We start from the raw sequence: 20,823 nt of genomic DNA, 5'->3' as shown, positions 1-20,823 counted from the left end.
ACCTAGTTTAAGCCTTATTAAGTTGTAAAAAGTTAAGAAGAATGTTTATGCAAAGAAATATAAATTCAATGCTGTTAGGTATTGAAGTAAACTAAAATTCAAAACTGTATTGTGCAATAAAGCAGTGATGAAAACTGAGGGGAAGACAGGGGTTATTGTATTGAATTAGTGTTGGTTTTTTACCAACAGTGGGTTGTCCTTAGGGGAAGGAGGGGATGAGTAGGTTTTGGGGACAGCCACTTTTCTGAGAGAGGGATGTATAACTTAGAAGGGACAGTAAGGCAGTGGTGACTCCCCTGGGTGAGGCAGGCGAATGGTATTGGGTAGAGAAGGAACGTGAGTGGTTGGGAATAGTTTTGTCTTATGGTGTTATTGAATGAGGGTTGGGAAGTGAGGTGGGGGGTGGGTCAGAAGGGGGAAGTAGGGACACTTTCTTTAGTCAGGGGCAGGGGAGCTGCAGGGTGTGGATTCCTTTTATATTTGGGAGGAATGCTTATTTTGTTGAGTCTTCTTATTTTTAATATTTTATTCTGTTTATATAGTCTTTTATTTTAAGTTGCCCTGAGTCTTTCGGGGGAAGGGTGGCATATAAATCTAATAAATAAGTAATTTACTTTAGTCAGCGTGTTGTACTTTTGTTTTTTCAATATCAGAGCCAAAACTGTTTAAACATAGACTAATAATTAGCTAGGGGTTTTTTTTGCATTTTGTCTTACAGGAAAACCTTGGTGTAGTCTGGCTGCATATAATTTGAAGTCAGGGTATGTGTAGTTCAGTTTCATGTGTCATGCCGGTATCATTGAGCTCTGCGCATTTTTTATTAATAAATTTGGTGGCTACACTCTTTGATCAGTTCAGCTGTCCATCAGTCTGTGGGATGGTTTCCATGATACTAATATTCTAGCTTTACTGAATTAAGGTAATGGTTCGTGGCTTTATACAGTGTAGTAGGAATGGAGAAAACTCTAGCTGATCTTCTGTTGCAAAACGCAGCATTTCCACGTGAGATAATGCAGATTTTTGCATTAGGTGTTAGTAGCAAAGATTTATACTCTCTTTCCAGTTCAGCATTAGAAAATGAGTTTTACAAACAGATGAACACTTCAGTTAGTCTGACCTCAGAGCCTTGGCTCAATTCCAACTCGGATAATTATTTTCTTTCAATTTCAGTTGGGTGGTGAAAAGACAGGATAGTTTAGTAGCTTAGATACAAAGCTGATAATCAAGGGATCTGGATTCTATTGACAGTTATACCACAGATGTTTCTACACTGGCCCTATCACACCATTGCAGTTAAGGGGCAGCTAACGTACTTAGAATGCCATAAGCAATATCAGCGCTACATGTTCAGCTGATTTATGACACCATAAAGTGGCAAATCAGCCTCAAAGTTATTCCACCAAAAATGTGGATATCTTTGTGGCTCCTCTATATGGCTCCTCTGTAAATTGAATATGTAGCACCCTCATGCGGATGCTAATAATCAGCTAATTCTCAACATTGGCCATGACAAATGGAACTTGGCATCAAGATTGGGACAGAGCATAAAAATGACTGCTGGGAGACCTTGTGCCTTTTAGACATTCTCAGGCACAGGGACTCTGGGGTTAGGAAAGAGGCTCCCTGATCCCCAGGTCCTAGTGCCCTGGCACATTTAAATACCCTATATATAGTTGGTTTGTCCTGCGGCTGGACTGACAATCAGCTGATTGTCAGACCTGGCCCTAACAGTCCCAGATCTGGGCCTGGACCCAGAGCCAGATCCAACAGTCAACTAATTGTAAGAGCAGCCCTGATAGCTCCAGGTCTGAAACCTGCTAGGGGCAGGCTTGGGTCTGGGTCAGAGTGGCTCCCAGGCCAATCTAAGATTGGGCTGGGGACAGCACAGCAGCATTTTATGCCCCCTCCCAAACATCGCTCCTGGGATGCACATATTTGGGATGCGGCATAAAATTCTTTCGATCCCAATCACACCATTGTTTGAAGGTCCTTCAGGGGTCATTGTTACATACATAGATGTTTGAAAGAGTAGAAGATAATGGGGGAACTGAGCAAAAATCTTTAGGGTGATATTTAATTCATTCGGAAAACAGAACTTTTTAAACTCGCATTTTAAAAAATAAATCCTACCCAGTGTTAATGAAAATGAAATACTGCTAGTGCCAGATTTGCACCAGACAACATGGAGTGCTCTGTATAAGCCAGATGTGCGGGAAAACGGACACACATGGACGTGACTGCTTTTGATACAAACAATTGACTCTGATGCAGAACTATTCATGGTTTATTTAAGAAAAAAGCCTTTAGAAATATACTGAAGCGTTGCTTTCATTCATTCCTATGGGCTTTTCACACCATTGCAAAAGCATGTGTTAGAAAATTTAGTTCTGTGAAGACAATGGTAAATCCTCTTTTTAAAGTAAGCTTAAAATCAAGCATCAGCAACTGACATTTTTGGAAGCAGCCATGAGGGGAACCAATATTATTATGAAAATAACATCCTGTTGCTTCTGTTTAGAGACTTGCTTTCAAACAAGTTTAGTGTTGGATGAGATGGTCCCCTCAGTAGCAGACACAAATAGGAAAGAAGGATTTGTTCGTACCATGCTCCTATTTGGGAAACAAAGGGTTAAACACAGGGAACTGGGTTGCTTTTATGAACAGCTCAGTGAAAACAGCTTTAAAGATTATAATGTATTAACAGTCTTTAATGAATGTAAATTAGCATAATATTCATAGCCAACCTTGCCTAGAAATATTTGAAATCTTTTCCTCAACTCTCCTGATTCAAGTACCTGGGTAGCCACACAATTTAAATTATTTTCAATCATTATAATAATATTTTATAGCACTGTCTATATTATGCACTTGCCTATATCATGAGACCTGGATGTAATCTTTGAATGATTAATTGCAAACGTTTTTGATCTTTAAAATTATACATGGTATTTCTTCTAAGCCACTTTTTCTCGACAGCATTTTCTCTAAAAAGGTATACCTTGTAATATTTGTTATTAACGTATTTTACAATGTTTGGATCTGTTCAAACACTGTACTTCTCGTAAAATTATGTAATTGTGCATGGCCTTAGCACAGTCAAAAATGAGCACTTTCCTTCCTGAGGTATAAAAATGAAAGGGTACACAGTGCATCTGCATTGACACATGTCCATCCTGTTTTTTTACGAATAAATTCCCACTGACACTGCAGTTACTTTCAGCAGACATGCTGTAGGCAGATGTTTGTTAATTCCAAGTGTTTTCTGCCATTGTTTCGTTAAATCTGCTGAAAGTGCTTACAAGGGCCTGCAATACAACATTTAAACAACAACATCATTCTTTAAATTAAAGCTACTGATCTTGTAAAGCTTGATAAGCAAGAACATTTTGTAATTATTTCTTTGTAAGTGCACTATTTACATGTCATCATTTATTCCACAAAATAAGCCTTTTTCAATTGCTGTATAGTAGGTGCTGGTGTCGAGTTTATTCAGAATGAATGAATGAATACCCTCGATTTGCAAGACCAAAATAGATCAATCACTTGTTCTTTAAAAACACAAGGTAATTAACACAGCAAAGTCCCTAGTTAGGGAAACTATACTTATATGTTGTTTTGTCTCAAATGTAAAGAAAGATATGGCAGGGATGGATTGCTATATAGTTTGATCTCTAAGTTCAAAAATGTCCCCTTTTAATTCTTATCCTGGCAATTCCCAATCCCCCAGGATGTAGGATGTGTGGCATTTATTATTTCACTCTAAGTATTGAGCCTTACCCAGGCTCCATGCACTCTGACAATAATCCATGTAAAAAGAATTAACCACCTATGGTTACTGAGAGATGCTGTGGGACCTCCATCCTGGGGGTTTTAAAGACCTGGGTAGAGAAAGTCTTGGCTGGGATGATCTAGTTGGGTATGGTTCTGCTTTGAGCAAGGGATTGGACTAGATCAACCCATGGGAAGTGACCCAAAAGTGGGTTGCAAGAATATATGAAAGGGTATTGAACAAACTTTAAAGAATGGATCAGCAAATTTTTCAAATGGATTCTTCTTTAAAGGAGAAAATCATGGAACACCACAGGTTCCCCCTTGCAGGTTGGCAGAGTTCTAGCCTGCAACTGGCTGCTTGGGGCTAGGAGGAGTTGGGGGAGGGCAGTCAGGCAGGGGCACCATGTGCATATGCACACATGCACGTGGCAGCCAGGTAGCATGGAGAGCAGCTCCCGCAGCTCCTTGCAGATAAGTCTGTGGGGAGGGGGAAGGGCACAGACAATGCATGTGGGGGTGGGGCACAAGTGACACTTCCTGCCACCCCACCTCCCCTCTGGGGTAGAGCTGTGGCTTGAGGGGAGTGGCAGTGGTAGTTGGGCCATGGCAGTGGAATACAGCTGTGACCCAGAATGGGAGTGGCTGGTGGCAGGAGGAGGTGAGGGCAGTGCACCTTCCCATCTGTTACTTCTTGCACTCTGGCAGCACAGCTGGCATGGGGTCCTGGCAGTGACTGCAGCAGTGAGTTTTACTGCTTCACTCTGCCGTCTCACACTAGATCCTGCCTACTGGGCCGCAGAGGCAGCTCCTGCCTGTGTCGGTGTAGCCAGGCTGCAGCTCCATGCTTGCTGTGGGTACAGAAATCTTGGGGGGGCACATGCCCCACACACACACACACACACACAAACTGGGGGGGGCACTGGGTCAGGAGTAAGGGGTACGAGCAGGGCTGGAGGGGTGGGGGGCTGTGGGTTGGGAGTAAGGGGCACTGGCAGAGTCAGGAGGCTGAGAACCGCTGGACTAGATGACCTCCTGAGATCCCTTCCAACCCTCATTTTCTGTGATTCTGGGAATCTATAGAGTACCTATGTTACTGCTAATACTGAATTTTAGTCCATTTCAGATTACTTATGCAATGCATACTCTTGTGCAGCTAATACACAGACCGTAAAGACTGTGCTATGTTCACCAGCATGGTTAATCTTAGCCAAAAAGGCAACCAGAAGAAACAGACTTATAGGATTGCTTGTCTCTATCCTTTAATGCCACTGCTGCCCAGGCAACAACTACTTGAAATTTTAATTGGAATTTGTTTTTCCATGCATCTTCCAGTCCATTCACCTCTCATTTCCCTCCTTTCTTAATAAAGTCCCCAAGTCCTTTATTTCTGGTGGCAAAGCGATACTGCTATCCAGTATGTCTGCACATGGTGGATAGAGAAATGACCTTCAGGGAAGGTTAGCTGTGAAATAAGAGGGTAACTGATGAATAAGCAGTCATGGACCAAGCAGCTGCAGCTCCACCAGTAAGCTTCTAGTCAGAGTGGAGGTAAACTACCAACTAGAGGGTAAGCTGTTTAATCTCAGCCAACTCTGAGCCAAAACCAAGACCACCCCACCTCAATCATTGAGTTCCAGTACGCTAATGGCAGTAGGCCTTCAGGCAATCATCTTTACCGAGGCATGCAAAAAATGGAACTGACGCTTAACATTTGGAAGACTAAGGTCTTCCATCAACAAGCTCTTGATGAGCGGTTCCCAGCTCTGGTAATTCACGTTCACAGCGAGACTCTGGAGAACGTTAGTATTTCCCGTACGTCAGAAGCCACCTCTCACAGAAGGCTGACATTGACAAAGAACTCCAACATTGCCTCAGTCAAGATGGACAACATACAGGAGGTACCTCGAGACATTATAGAAGTACCATCAGTGCTGCCTGTGGAAGATCCTTTGAATCCAGTGGGAAGATAGGCCCGCCAACATTAATACCCTCTCTCAAGCAAATGCCATGAGCATTGAGGCGATTATCAACTTTGACATCAACTTTGCTGAGCTGGCCACGTCACCCAGATGTCCGACTCCAGACTCCTCAGGTTTTCTTCTCCCAGCTCAGTCAAGGCATAACCTCAGGAGGAGGGCAGAGAAAGTACTTCAATGATGTCCTCAAGGCCAACTTCAAAAAATGCAACGTTGACATCAACTCATGGGAGACTCGCTCACACCCATCCCAAATGGGGAAAGAAGCTGCTGCAAGCATCTCAGTACTTTGAAACCTTATGATGACAACAAGAGATGGAAAAGTGGGACTGGCAGAAACTGTGTGTCATGGAGCCACCCACCCCACACAGAAACACATGCCCAAGTTGCAGCAGAGTCTCTTGATCCTGGATCAGCTTTGTCAATCATCTTCGGACTGGCAGATAAGACAATCATGGAACACAATCATCCTCAACTGTGAGGGACTGCTGAAGAAGAAAATCTTTTTAGGATCACATTAGGCATGTATACACATGCTCTAGGAATTGGGAGAGGAGGGGGACACTTCTTAATTAAAACGCCCGGAGCATATCATGTATCAGTGTCCCCGCACTTAAAAATGGCGGTTGGGGCACTTTAAAGCTTGTTTGACAAGCTTTAGTTAGTCAAAGCACCCCCACTGCCATTTTTAAACATGGGGACACTGATACATGAGACATTGGAGTCTTCTGGAGTGCGGTAATTATCATGCAACTCGATTATTGAGTCTGCTCAGATGTCCTGTAATTACAGTGCATTGGAGCAACCTTGCTGTTTGTGTATAGGTGCCCATTATAATATACAGGGGCCTTATTAAATCGAAGATTTGAATATGAATTGAGGATCTTTGAAACATTTTCTTTTTATTGTATAGCCTTGTGGTTAAGCAGAAATCTGTACTATAGCTAAATCCTCTCCATCAAGGTGCTTTCAGTAGATGGGCAGATGAAGAAAATGCTCATTCAGTCTGAAAACCAGTGAATGTTCACATTCACAAGCCACTTTTAGCAACACTGTTGGAACTTACTTATTTGCATTATGGTAGCATCTAGGAACCCCCTACAGTACTAGACCCTATAGTGCAAGATACAGGTAAAGAATACAGTCCCTCTTTCAGAGCGTTAATAGTGTGTCAGCATGCAATAGGTGGGCAAAAGAGACCCACTATTGGGTGCTGGTAAATGAGGAGGATGAAGTAACAAAACTAAGAGTTGAGTAAATAAGCAAAAATCAAAGCTTCCCACAGTGATCAGTCCTGCTCAGCCAGCCAGCCTAGTACAGTTCAGCACATGTTTTCTGTTTCTGCCTGTTCTTGCACCGGCTGGTCTCCATTAAAAAAAAAAAAAACAACTTCTAGGCTCTTGTTCAGTTTCGAAGATGAAGAATTGAACTAGACATGCCCAGGGTATTCAAGAGGTCAGTTCTCTTGGAGATTACAAGTTGGAAATTTGGAAGAAACAGAGGAGAGATGGAACAATTTCAGACTGTGCTGGGACAATCTGCTTCATGTGAGATATCTTCAAGGAACAATTATAGGGATAACATTTGCTGTCAGCTGATGATGGAGTCAGAGCAGCAAGTGCATAATAAATCCACTTTTTTTGTTTCAGGACCTCGTGACATAATTTTTCTATTCAAACTAAGCCTGGAGAACAGTTATTCAAACTGGCTTTTCTTTCAAGCAGTGTTAAAGCCTTCATGCAACCCATAGCTAAAATATCAATTTTATTGTTTCTATTAAGAAAATATGCAGATTCCAAAACTTACTGATTTTTTTTTTTTTTTTTTTTTTTTTTTTTTTACAACTTTAGAAATCTCTTCGCGCATGGGAACAGACTTTACATATGTTCATTTTTCTTTTCCCATTTTCATAGCTGCATGACAGAAATGTGATTCATGTACATTGTATATGTTATAAAGCCAAAGTCATCTGGCATAACTCCATTGAAATTACTGATGTTACCATAGGGTTGAATTTGGACTGACACTGTGGAATTCAACCATTCTGTGAAAAAATATTGTGTCCACATGTTGCTTGAGATAAATTTTACTTAAATAACCTAATGATTTATGGATGTTTTTGATTTCTGCCAAACTACAGAACAGTTCTAGCTTATGACTAGGGACCTACCAAATTCATGGCAGAAGTGGGCTGTGTAGCATCTCATTTCATCTTGCAGGTTCCCCTATTCCCCTGCCCCCACTGCTAATTGGCTGAGGGGCCTGGGCGGTGACCCTGTTGCTTGATGGTGACTGGCTGGGAGGTAAAAATGGCACCATATTTAAAACTGTGGTTTTTAGCTCCCTGTTGATCAGGAGTGATTGTCAGGGCTCCTTTGCCAATTGATGCATGGGGGAAAGCGCAAGCTTAAAGGAGCTGTCGCACAGCCTGCTTCAGCCATGAATTCAGTAAGTCCCGATCTATGAAGCATAACTGACTTCAGTTTGTGCATTTATTTCACTGAGGACCTATGATACCAGTTAATAGATCCTCTTTTCACAAATTTTGCTTATTATTCTGGGGCCAGGGTTGGTAAGCTACAGAAATAACTGGCCACTATGAAACATTACCTGTACCATGCCTCTGCTTAAACATTCTTTCCTCATTCAGTTCTCTCCAGAGGATTAATATTTTTTGCATAAGAGCTTCTAAAAATTATTTTTCAGGGGAAAATGATTACCATTATATCTGCATTAAGAACTCATGCTGAGAGAGACGATGCATCCTGCATTTTCACCTGTTTAGCAACAGGTGGTAAAAACTTCAACCTCTTCACTGGTTTGTTGAAAAATCACCCAAACTTTTATTCTGCTGCTTTGATAATAGGAAAAGGATAGCATTATTCCTTTTTCAACCTCACTTCAATGAAATAAAAAATGGGAAGGATTTTTCAAACCTTTCGTGAGGCATAGTTACCTTTCATGAGGTAAATATATCCTAGTTCCAAAGTGCATCTTATCTGCTGAGGAGTTTATTTTGTAGCTCATTTGAGACTGAGAAATAAGCTAAGGATGCCTTTGATTCAAAAAAGTAGCAAAGACATTTTAATGTCAAGTTGTACAAGTTACAGTAAATTTGATTATGCCCAGTCTGCCCACAGGTTGGATCTGGCCAGAGATCCTGATCCTGCACTCAGAGTGGGGACACAGTGGGGCACCATTGGGCTGTGTAAAGAAGGGGGAGGAGGGTAGCCTGACCCCGATCCAGTTGCATGGAAGGGGATTTGGCCTGGTTGCAACTTGGCCCTGCAGTGGGGGAGGGAAGGGGTATGACCTGGCCACAATCCAGCTGGAACCAGGTCATATCCCCTTTGGCATGGGGAAGGAGACTTGGCCTAGTTTGACCATGAGGGGAGAGGGAGTGTGGCCTGGTCCCAGCCCAGCTGTGCAGAGGGAATGGGGTGTGGTCCAGGTCCAATCTGTTCACAGGGCTTGGGAATTTGGCATGTGGGAGGGTAGGGGTATTAATTGCCACATTCCTCTGTCCCCATACTTCCTAGCCTGTGGGGAGCCCCTTGGACTGCATGCCATGACTCCTTGGGCTAGATTTGAATTGTGGGCTGCAGGTTAAACACCCTTAATATATATGATCAAAATGAATCTGCCCACCAAGAAACCAGGAAGTGAGGAATATAGTGCCCAAATTTAAACTAGTCTAGGAATTTAGGGAGGCAACCCATGGGTATTAGTTTAATCATTTTGATAGGCTATAGAGCAGGAGAACCATGCAAAGGAGGGTTGTAATGAGGTGTGAGAAGAGAGTGCTCATCCACAAGAACAGTTGTCGAAAGCCCTTCTCTGATACTAAAGTTCTGCTGACCATGCCTGTGGCAGTATAGCAGGCTCTCACGTGTAGGTAGTTTCTAGGTCATGTAGGGCTTCAGAGGTTAATTCCTCCACCTGAGTCATTGTAGGAACTGGCCTCCAATTAGAGTAGGTTATGGACCACAGATGTTATGCTCTTAGAAAAAAGTGCTTAACAAGTGGAGTGTAGGTTTCTGTATTAGCCTCAGTTTCCAAAGTAAGTTTAACATGTAGCCCATGGCTAAGTACAGACACTCAAAAATCCTGAAGCTGAATCGATTCAGTCTTTGCAGGTTAGTCTAAGCTGCACAGATTAAAGTGAAACAAGTGAACAGACCTTTGATTCAGGAAATGCAGTGACATGCCTGCACCGGCTTAGGCCAGAAGCTGGGGTGGGGGGGGAGGCACTAGAGCACTGCTGTGTGGCATGAGCCAGTAGGGGCTGTGTTCACTTCTTCCTGCTACCTGCAAGGTCTCTGGGATCTGCAGTCCAGAGCCACAGAACCAGGACTCTGCAGGGTTGCTCATCACTTCCTCTTCCTGCTTCCCAGGTGCCTTTGAGATTTGTAGTCCACATTTGCATCCAGCAGTAAGTTTGAGTGGGGGAAGGGATGTTTAACACCCCCTCCCAGGCCCCAGCTAGGGTTTGCTTGGGTGGGGGTAGCCCCTCCTCCCCCTTGGAGACTGGGCTGCATCCCCAGCTGGGCTTGCTCCCACCTCCCCCATCTCCTGTGCGGGGACTATGATTTAACCTGAAACAGGAAGGGGTCTTGGGCAGAAATGTCATAAACTAGTTTGACCCAAATCAGTTAGATACTATTCAACCAAGTTTGTCGTAAACTGGTTTCCGCTATTTTGGAGAACTGGCTTATATGCTCTGAGCTTCTGTTCTGTTATAGGTTTAAACCAGTTTCTGAACACTTAAACTTCTTTCTACTTTTGGTAGTTTCTCAGAAGAGTACATTGCTTAAATAGTGTTAGGGTATTGTTATTATTGTTCCATTATTTTGCAGTCACAATAATTATTTGAACTGTTACAGCACCAGCATAGCAATTAAGCCTTATGTATATGGGGCAACTTACAGAATGCAAGTGTTTTAATAGACTCTGTGTTTGCAGAGATCATTTCCCTTACCACTGAAATGCAGCCACAGTGTTGAAAACATGTTAACTAAATACACTCAGTGGCAGATCCAGAGTGTGGTATCATGGTTCAGTTGCACTCCAGCCAGTATGGGAACTTTGGAGTAGGCAGAAAGCCAGCAGAGAAGCAGGCGTAGGAAAGAGGAATCCATTTTCTGCCACACTTCTTTGGCTGCTTACAGACGTGTAAAAAAAACAAAACAAAACAAAAAAGAACAGCACTTTACTATAAACTTGATGTGCCCCCATGCTGAGCCCAGTGCATGCCCAGAAAAGGCATAGTGTTAGTTGGACCTAGCTCGCTGAGATCGGGCACTTTAATGGCGCTTTTTTGGAGCTTTTATCTAATAGCTAAAAAATAAATAAAAGCACCAAAAAGCCCCGCTGAAGTGCCCAATCTGCTGCAGAGCCAGATCAGACTAACGTGATGTCTCTTCTGTGCATGTTCTGGGCTTGGTGCAGGGACTACTTCTTCCAATAAAGCACTTACTGGAAGCTGCTTCTTCCAGTTAAGCCCCCTCACCCTTTTTTTTAACGTTGGTCTGCAGCCTTTGTGGCTAAGCCCGACACCCTGTGCAGCTGCTCCCTGCAGCCACACCCCCTGCCCAGCAGGTGATATGAGCAGCTATATAGGGTTCCCCATGTGCCTGGGTCAGCTGGGAACAGTGGCAGCAAGGGCCAGGTCCTCCTTCCTGTGACTGCTTCCTACCTCTGCTCCCCTGCACCCTCCACCCACCCCCGAAGGCTCCAACTGTGCCCTGCCTTCACCCCTACCATGGTCTGAGGGGGGTATTGCACACCCCGCTTTATAAATCTTCTACCTGCCCATGTTTATGCTAACACTGTGCAGCAGTGGAAGGAGTAATAAGTAATCAGATATCTATTTTACATTAATGGGCATGTAAGTAAAGAAAATATACCTGATCAGTTTTAACAGAGAGTTGTAAACGTACCTGAGAGTTTTCAGTTCCGTAAAACTTCTTCACTTCATTACTCAATGCGGATTAAGTTGTCTATAATGAACCAGTGAGACATTTTATACAAAGGCTGTGTTTCTTCTCTCCTAGATTACGGAACTGTGTGGTGCAAAACGTGTGGGTTACTTTGGTCCTGCTCAGTTTTATGTTGCTCTGAAATTAATCGCTGCAGCACAGTCTGGCCTCCCGGTACGGCTAGAGAGCATTAAGAGTGGTAAGCAGCTCATTTTGCTTAGTTTACTTACAAGGTTGTTCTTTAATTTCTTGCACGTGTACTGTATGCTGTTTGCTTTGTTTAGTTTTATCTGAACCTGCGAGTAAATCAAAATCCTGTCAGAGGCAGGGGGAGACAGGTGAAGAAGATAATTTTATTATCCACAAATTATGGATAGAGAATTATAGTGAACTCATGGAGAATAAATTGTTTCTTCCTGTAGAAAAGCAACAAGCCAACAGGGCTGTCGTGATTATGGGCTCATTTCTGCCACCATTACTCATCTTCATTTCCAAACTCTAAAGTTTTTCTGCTCAGGCTGACTGATATATTTGCATGGAGTAAATATTACTAGGATGCTTGAGGAATACGGGAATTTGGCTCAACTGGCAGGACTTAAGCATTCCTTTTCAAATGGAAATAAATGGGCATTAAGCACAGTGGCAAAACCTCACCTTATTATCAAGTAATGTTAGTATTTATGTTGAGGATAATTGAAAATGCATTTGTTTAACATTGTCTGTTGAAATAAATGTTCAGTGCACCTCTGTGTGAAAAAATGCTTGCTACAAGAAACTTAAAAAAAAAGATTCTAAGTGGTCAATTTGAAACAGTGCTTTTACCTGTAAAACTTTTAATAGCTAGTATGTGACTATAACTATATACTGCCACATGCCAGACCAGAAGCAAAAGACTCAAACTTCAGATTGTTCTGCTGGGGTGATAATGTCAGTCTGATATAGGAAAGAGAGAGTGACAGTCTAGCTAGCATAACTTCTACGGCACTCCCACTAACTAGATGGCCAACCAAAGACAACTGTAGTCAGAAGCTGATTTTAATACTTAAATGTAGACTGCTTTAGATAGAAGATGAAGTTTTAACTTCTAGAGCCATCTTGTGCCAGTTTGTCATTCTTTAGTCATTCTATGTATGACTGAAATCCAGCAAAGGTTTCATCTATAAATCAGAATATAAAAATATTAGTGAGCATAGGTTTTCAGTTGCACTGGACATATCAGGGTATTAATACTATCCTTTGACAAAATCAGCCCAAGACAGGGAATTCTACAGTATGCCAGTACTATATTTTGAAACCTTGCTGTACGTTTTCTAACAGAATAATAGATGGGGTCCAAGAGTGTGACATGTTCTAACTCCAAACTAAAGTTTCCTATTTTTTAAATAGTTTTTAATAATTTCTTTTTTATATATATTTTCTAAACTGCACTGGATAAGGTCCCAGATTCTAACCTTTATGGCCATGACCGGACAAGTCCGGTATGTAGCTCTGCAGACATGTCTGTGGTGCCACATACTGCATGTTCAGTTGTTCTTTGCACTGCAAGAGAAGTTTTTTGACCCTCGGATATACAGGGGTCAAAAAAACCCATAGGAAAAAAAAAGCAGAGCACCGCATATGGGGGCAGCATGCACTGCTCAGAAGCAGAGCTGGGCTGCCTGGAGCTACACTGCCTGAAGCTGCACTGCGGCTACTGGCCAGGCTCTGCAGAGCAGAATCTCTACTGATGCAGTCCAGGAGGCCCCCAGAACCCCAGGTAAGGCTGCTGGGTAACTTGGCATGTGCCAGAGCACATGGCACAGGCATTCCCCGGGGAATAGTTGTCCCCGGGGAACCAAATGTCCACACAACGTTTCTGAAAGCATCTAAGAACAGGATCATAGATAGATTTGATCATCAAGCTCAAGTGCAGCGGCAGAGAGCTCCTTTACACATGCAGGCAAACGCAATGGGATCTAATGCATGGTCCCACAATTGTGCCTCCTGCCATGCAAGTGTGGCATAGCAGGAGGTACAATTGTGTGGATCAGGCATTAGGTCCAATTGGGTATTATTGCTGGCTCAGGGGGAGCCTGGGAACACCATCCTAGGCTCCCCCTGCTGTAAGCCCCACAGCTGACGGGACTTGGTGGGGCTCACAGTGGGGGGCAGCATTCCCTGCACTGCCCACACTGCGAGCCCTGCTGCTAGTGTGGGCTGCGGGACTTGCAGTGGGAACAGCACTGGGAATGCTGCCCACACTGTGAACCCCTAACCTCACAAGGTTTGCAGCCTTCTCCCCACTGTGAGCTCTGCAGCTGAAGACACTGTCCCTGCTACAAGCCCCTCAGTTGATGGGGAGACATAGGGAAGCACTTGGCCACATGTGCAATTAATGGTGTGATTAGAACAAGTTACAAAGTTATTACACACTTTTGTGGAATAATTTTGTAGCTATTGCTTGCTTTTTCACACCATGAATTGGTTGAACATGTAGCTGGGTCACAACTTAAGGCGTGATTACCTGGTTAATTGCTCCTTAAATGTAACATGTAGAAGGGGCCATATAAACCTTGTATTTCAAAGGGTTGTATTTAAACAAAGAGCAGCAAGGTGCAAAAACTAAACCGTAGCAGTTATCTAGGAGATGTTCAAAACCAGAACATTTCTTTTGGACTTTGGGTTAGCGTGACTGTTTGGTATATCTGTCCATCTACAATGTACACATTCTGGTAGATAGTTTGAAATCACTACATCTCTGAAGGGATCAGCAGATGGCTGACTCCTCTGCTGTCAGGGCTAGTGCAACATCCTTTCCGTACTGGGGAGACCATGATTAGCTTCTATTCAGATTGGAGTACTTACGGCCAGTAGAATAGCTGAAGCTAAAGGGAACCTGTTCTGACAAATTTATCTATGGGAAGGGGAGTTAGACCAGTGGAGTTTGCCCACTGGGGAGCAAAAGGAAAAACAGCCAAAACAAAACAATGTTTTTTAGCATTAGCATTCAGAGTCCAGAGGGGCTCTACGGTGCTTACCTTTTTCCTCACTCTCACACCAGAAAACCTGTGTTATTCATGTTCACCTTTCAAGATTCCTCCATGCTGTGGAGCTGTACACAGCTGCATTTCTATACCCATAACTATACTAGCGCTTTGGTTACGTGTCACTAGGGTTGCTGGGAGGATTGTATATTATTTTAGGTGACCCAGCTTACCCCCTACTGTTGTGGCTCTGGAAATTGTACCCTGATTGATACAGGCTTATTTATGCATTTAGCAGTCGGAGGATGGTGATGGAATCCATATTTGAGAGCAAGATAGTTTTTCCAGCAAAACCCATTTGGATGCCTCTGAACAACATGTGAAAGGAGATGGATGAAAATTGTTACTAATAATTAGGGGATGGCATTGAGGACTAGCTGAACTTGAGTTTAGTTGCATGAGTTTTAAGTATATCGTCATTGCAAAGTTCTTGAGTCTCTGAGTCTGCCTTAATGAGAAATGTGGACTGTAATCCATAGCCCCAGCTGTGCAAGTGAGCATGGGTTCACAGTGGAAAAAAAGCATAGGCCTAAGGGTTTGCACTGTGAATGGTAAGAGGTATGGGATTAAAACACACATGAGCACTTGGGATAAACCTGTTGTGTAAATAGAGAGAAAAAAGAGTTGTGCTTTTCATAAATTTCATAGATGTTAGGGCCGGAAGGGACCCTGAAGATCATTAAGTCCAGCCCCCTGTGCTAGAGGCAGGAAGTCAGCTAGGGTCGAAGGATCCCATCAAGATAAGCATCCAAGCGTTTCTTGAAAGAGTCTGAAGTAGGTGCCTGCACCACTTCTGAAGGGAGTCTGTTCCAGGCCTTGGTGGCTCAGACAGTAAAGAATTTTTTCTTATGTCCAGCCTGAAATGGTCTTGGAGGAGTTAATGACCATTGGTCCTTGTTTTACCTTGGGGCACTCTGGTGAATAGATGTTCTCCCAGATCCTGATGTACACCCCTTATGTACTTATAGGCAACCACCAGGTCCCCCCTGACCCTGCGCTTTTCCAGGCTGATGAGTCCCATAGCTCTCAGCCTCTCTTCATAAGACCTGTTCTCTTGCTCTCTGATCATGTGCGTGGCTCTCCTCTGCAGTCTCTCAAGCTTCTCCACATCCTTCTTGAATTGCGGAGCCCAGAATTGGATGCAGTACTCCAGCTGCGGCCTCATCAAGGCTGAGTACAGCGGGAGGATAACATCCTGAGAAGCATCCATAGATGCAAGACAGAGTTTGTTTAGCTTTACCAACTGTGACATCGCATTGGTGGCTCATGTTCATCTTGTGGCAAGTATAGCACTGCCGAGCCTATAAGCATGCTGCAGGTTCCTCCCACCCTGAGGTGGAGTACCTTACATTTCTCGGTATTGAACGTCATCATGTTTGTATCTGCCCACTTACTAAGTTTATCCAAGCCAGCCTGGATCACTAGCCTTGGGGCATAGCCTCAGGTGTGGATGCTATGCCCCAGAGTTTAGTGTCATTGGCAAACTTAGCCAGTGTGTTGCTGACACCAGTGTGCTCATTGCTGATAAAGATGTTAAAGAGAACCGGTCCAAGGACAGGGACTTGGGGGATGCCACTGGTCACGGAGGAGGAGGCCTCCCGCAATGCGAGACCCCTCTCCGTCCCGATGCTGCCACCTGCTGGTAGTGGGTCTTGAAGTAACGTTGCCAGGTTTCGTAAGAAAAAAACCAGCACTGCCTTTAAAAACAAGCCCAACGCATTTCCAAGAGAGGGGACTGGGTGTTGGAGGCATGTGTGTCGGGGGGAGGTTGTGAGGGGGTGTGGCTGTTGCGGTAGGGCAATAGGGTAAGTTGGAGTATATATGTGGGTGGGGGGAGAGGGTGTGGGAGGAAGGGTGGGGGGGTGTGGAGACCCCACCCCACACACAGCCTCCCCCATGATGCACAGCGTCTGCTGCCAGTGCCAGCTGCCTTTGGGGCCTGCACAGACACCAGTGCTCCGTGATGCACGGCACTGGCTAGCACTGCACAGTGGTGGCGAAGAGCACAGCTCTACCCATTGCCTCTCTCACACCATGCTCCATGAGCCCACATGCACCTCCATGCTACCAGGGGGAAGAAGTGTGAGCTGGAGCCGGCTGCCTTTCTTGCCCCCTGTTTCCTTTTCCTGTGACCTGCACAGCAGGGTGCAGGAAAGGCAGCCAGCTCCAGGCTTTCCCTGGTAGTGTGGAGCTGCACGTGTGCCGCATGGAGCTTGGTGCAAGAGAGGTGGCTGCTGGGGCTGTGTTCCACCATGCAGCACTGGCCGGAGCTGCACGTTGGCTATGAATGAGTGCCCTGTGGGCTGCCACTGCTAATAGCAGGAGCTGTCCACCATGTGCACCCGAGCTCTGCACTCCTGCCAGCCCCCTGCGTGCAGGCTTCATGGTCCTGCCCATCCGCAGATCCCCCATCCTGGCACCCACTCTCTCCCTACCTGTTGCCTAGGGCAAGCTGGAGGCTGGGTAGGCTTGTAGGCCTTTGGGGCGGCAGCTGCAGCAGCCCTGCCCAGAAGCTGTGTGCTGGCAGGGCCGGGCTCTTACATGACCCCATCTTGTTTCTACAGTCGGGACCCACAGTTTGGGAGCCACTGTATTACAGAAAAGCCAAAAAATAATCAACCTCTAAATAAAAAACCCCCCCAAAACCTGAAACCTGCAGCTCTAAAAATCAAAGCAACTTTTTGAAAAAGCAAGCCCAATTTTGCTTATTATAAGTGGACTTGGCAACACTGGCTTGGAGCCACTGCTAGGAAGTGACCTCAGTGAGACCAGCTCAGGAGAGCAGAGGCGAAGGGAGGCGGATGGGGCCATTCGTGCCACTGCCATGGAAGGGCTCTAGGCATGTGCCTAGTGTGCCTATGTGTTAATCTGGCCCTGACAGACAGAGACAGAGAGATGAGCTGCCAAACTGCTGAAGTGCAGTCAAGAGGAGACTATACTGTGGCAGGGAGGAGACAGGCTGAAAGCCTAGTGCATTGGTTCCTAATGTTTTTAGACTGCGGGCCGGCAAACTGCAGACCAGCTTACTGCAGTTTGGAAGTGACCGGCATACTGTGGACGAACAGCCAACTCTTTCTTATACTCAGTACTGTATGGGGCCATGGCTCAGAGGGTGGGAACCTCTGTCCCCGTGCAGTTACAGAGGCCTTAACACAGATGGCTCCACTAGAGAAGTGTGACTGTGGGAATGCAGGTAGCTCACCTTGTTTGAGCAGTTCTGCATGGTTTCAGACTTAACAAAAAGAACACAGGAATACCAGGTAAATGCCGTCCTTTTTGCTGTGGGAGAAGCTGTGGATGATGTAAGGGAGTGCAGATCATTCAGACTGGTAGAAATAATTCAGGAGGAGAAAATGTCATCAGATGACAGTGAGCCTGTGCTACAAGGAACTATATCTTCAATAAAAGAATCAATAACTTTGTACATTAATATAGACCTCAGAGGTCGAATCATTAAATTCAAAATGGACACTGGCATTGCAGTTACTGCCATCCGTGCTAAAGATTATGATCCATCCTGGGATGGAGATCTGCAAAGGTCAGACGAAATTGTCAGAAGTGCAAATAATACTGCATTAGAAGGGTGTGGCCAATTTAAGGGGATATTGGCTATCTCTGTCCAGAGAGAAACGTACAGCTGTTCGGGTTGGATTGAAAGGAGGTATTGGATACTTGCTTATAGGTATCTAATATAACTTCTTAGGGAAGAGCTAATTCACCTCCACAAGAAGTCCCCTGGAACAGCCATTCACTTCATATTTGTGCCAGGAAAAAAAGGCTTTTCTCTCAGCACAAATGTAATGTTTGTTTGTGGCACTTGTGTCCTTTTGCCTCCATTAGCTGTTGTTTCTCCTCAAAAAGCTAATCTGTTAGTCCAGAATACACACTTGGTTGAGGTCTGGGAAAGGGTGTGGTAAACTACTAAGGAGGCTGGCAGAGATGGCATAAGGCTCAGGGTAAAGACAATTAGGCTGTACAGTCTCAATTCTCAGTGGAGGATCCGTGCTCTAAGAAGTGTTCAAAGAGCCAAAGCCTCTGCCTGCACTGTACTCAGACTTAACAGGCAAAATCCACATAGAAAGGCATGTTGGGATCCAAACACAGCAGCCTGGTGAGTCTCCAGTAGGGTGTTTGATCAGGAGTGAGACAGTCAGAAGCTGGGTCTATTAAGATTATCCCTTTTAGGTGGTCTGCTGTACTGGATTTCTTTTTAGGATACCAATGTTAATTTGAAGAGAAATCAACTCCTTCGGAAGTTTTATTAGGACTTACTAAGCATGTTTTACCTATAAAGCACCTGGAAACACTACATAAATATGAGTAAACAAAGGTCTTTACAGTCCTTGGACTGATATCCCATTATTTGCTGCTGTTGAAGTGTTTCCAGGGACGAAAACAGTGCTAATTACTTCTGAAATATAGTAGGTCTTTTGAAGCAGATGAACAAATGAGCAGTATAGCTGCATTGATTTCTCTTGTTCGTGGCAATAACTGTATATATAAATGATTACAGAGCTGTTGTCATGTTTTACTTGATTTCTAGAAGCTTTATTCTGTTCGTTTGGTTGCAATGATCTTGTAAGTTACTATGTGGAGACATAAAAGCTTCTAACAATATGATAAGTTTCCTCAGAGCAATATTGAATTTTTGCAAGAAGCATTTGATTATAATAAAGTGTTATTTTTCATCTCTTTTGAGTTATGATAAAGGATGGCAATATGACAGTACAGTCTCACTGGGCTTTGAAGCAGTCTCTGGAACTCAGTATTTTATCTTATTTCTGTTATGAGGAAGTGTGGAGAGCAAAGTGATCTTAACTCCATAAACTTATTGCTCCCACAGTTTATGTTGGAACTTGCTATGTTTTTCTTTAGATCACCCTGAGTAACATAAGTAATGGCGATAGCGAGGGATAAGATGCATTTCAGTTTGAGACTTTGCTGCACATTATACAAGTAGAACCTCCCTCTTCTCTGTAGTGCTAAAGTATATCTACAGTTAGTGAATATACCTTTGACTTAGCTTCACATTTCATTTCAAGACTAAAATCATTCCAGGACTTCCATAGGATGGTATTGTGTGTTCTGGTAATTCCTAGTCTATTAAAAAAAAGAAGAAGAAAGAAATAGTATAACTGTTGATTTTTTTGTTGTTGTTGTTTGTTTTCTTTGTTTTGTTTTGGGTTTTTTTTTGCATTATGATGCTGCTTTAAAGATTGTCATTGCACCCTAGTTTCATTTGAACTTTTCTTTCTGTTAATGAAGAATTGCCTCTGCCCCGGTTTGTGGCATTGAAAAATGACAGTGAAATGAGATATGGGACTCCAGCAGAAATCCTTGGAGCCAAACATCAGATTCCACACACAGCTTTGGATAAAAATTCCTTCAAAAGAGCAGACGAGGGAGATAAACAGGTAATATGTCTCTAGTAAAAGTAAACCTGTTACTGTGTAAGAAGAACTTTGGGCCCAGTCCTTAAAACAGGTAACTTCAAATGTATGCTTACTCCATTAATTTAATGGTATGCTTTGCAAAGTTGATTATATACATGTGAAAAATTGTTGGTCAGATTATGCCCTTGTTTTGATATGCCTTCATACTGGCTATAACCCCAAAGGATTTTATTCGTTCATTCAACTCTAATAATGTATGATACATAATTCTATAAGAGTTAAATAATTGTTTAGAAATATGCCTATATGGCATTTTCCTAACATTTGCTAGAGTGGGTTCAGGGGGAAAGTAAAGATGGACAGTTAGAAAACTCTCTTTTTAAAGAACAGAAAAACTACCACATTCTTTTTTCCTCTGATCTTCTGGAAGTATTATAATAGGCTACTTTTAGATACCCAAGATTTTCTTTAAACTTCAGTAAAAAAAATTCACCCAGACACAATCTCTGTTGCCACTCTGACCTTCTGAATTCTTTATTTAAGTGTGTTATAAAGAGGTCTATATTAGCTGTATTTTTTATGGTTCAGGATGAGTAGGAGGTGGTGGTGCTTTGCTGCCATGATGGCAGGCAGGGCCAGTGTGTGTGTGTATGGAGAGGGGTGTGGCAGCACTGTGTATATA

General features: G+C 43.6%; 1 protein-coding gene across 12 annotated transcripts in view; it reads left to right on the top strand.

Moving 5' to 3' along the window:
• REPS2 (RALBP1 associated Eps domain containing 2) overlaps nt 1-20,823 on the top strand; it is a 152,470-nt gene that overhangs the window by 31,049 nt on the left and 100,598 nt on the right. For 9 of the 12 annotated variants that reach the window (XM_019529256.1, XM_019529265.1, XM_019529266.1 and 6 more), the window contains 2 exons: nt 11,801-11,924; nt 20,014-20,162. In XM_019529256.1, coding sequence (XP_019384801.1) covers nt 11,801-11,924; nt 20,014-20,162 — 273 coding nt within the window. Of the gene's footprint in view, nt 1-11,800; nt 11,925-19,750; nt 19,837-20,013; nt 20,163-20,823 lie in introns of those variants that run through there. The other 3 variants (XM_019529261.1, XM_019529264.1, XM_019529260.1) reach the window with 3 other exon arrangements.

Source organism: Crocodylus porosus, unplaced genomic scaffold, assembly GCF_001723895.1.
Source record: "Crocodylus porosus isolate Cpor-Errol unplaced genomic scaffold, CroPor_comp1, whole genome shotgun sequence".
NCBI lineage: Eukaryota > Metazoa > Chordata > Crocodylia > Crocodylidae > Crocodylus > Crocodylus porosus.
The sequence above is the reverse complement of the archived record's forward strand: the minus strand, read 5'-3'. Positions and strand labels throughout refer to the sequence as shown.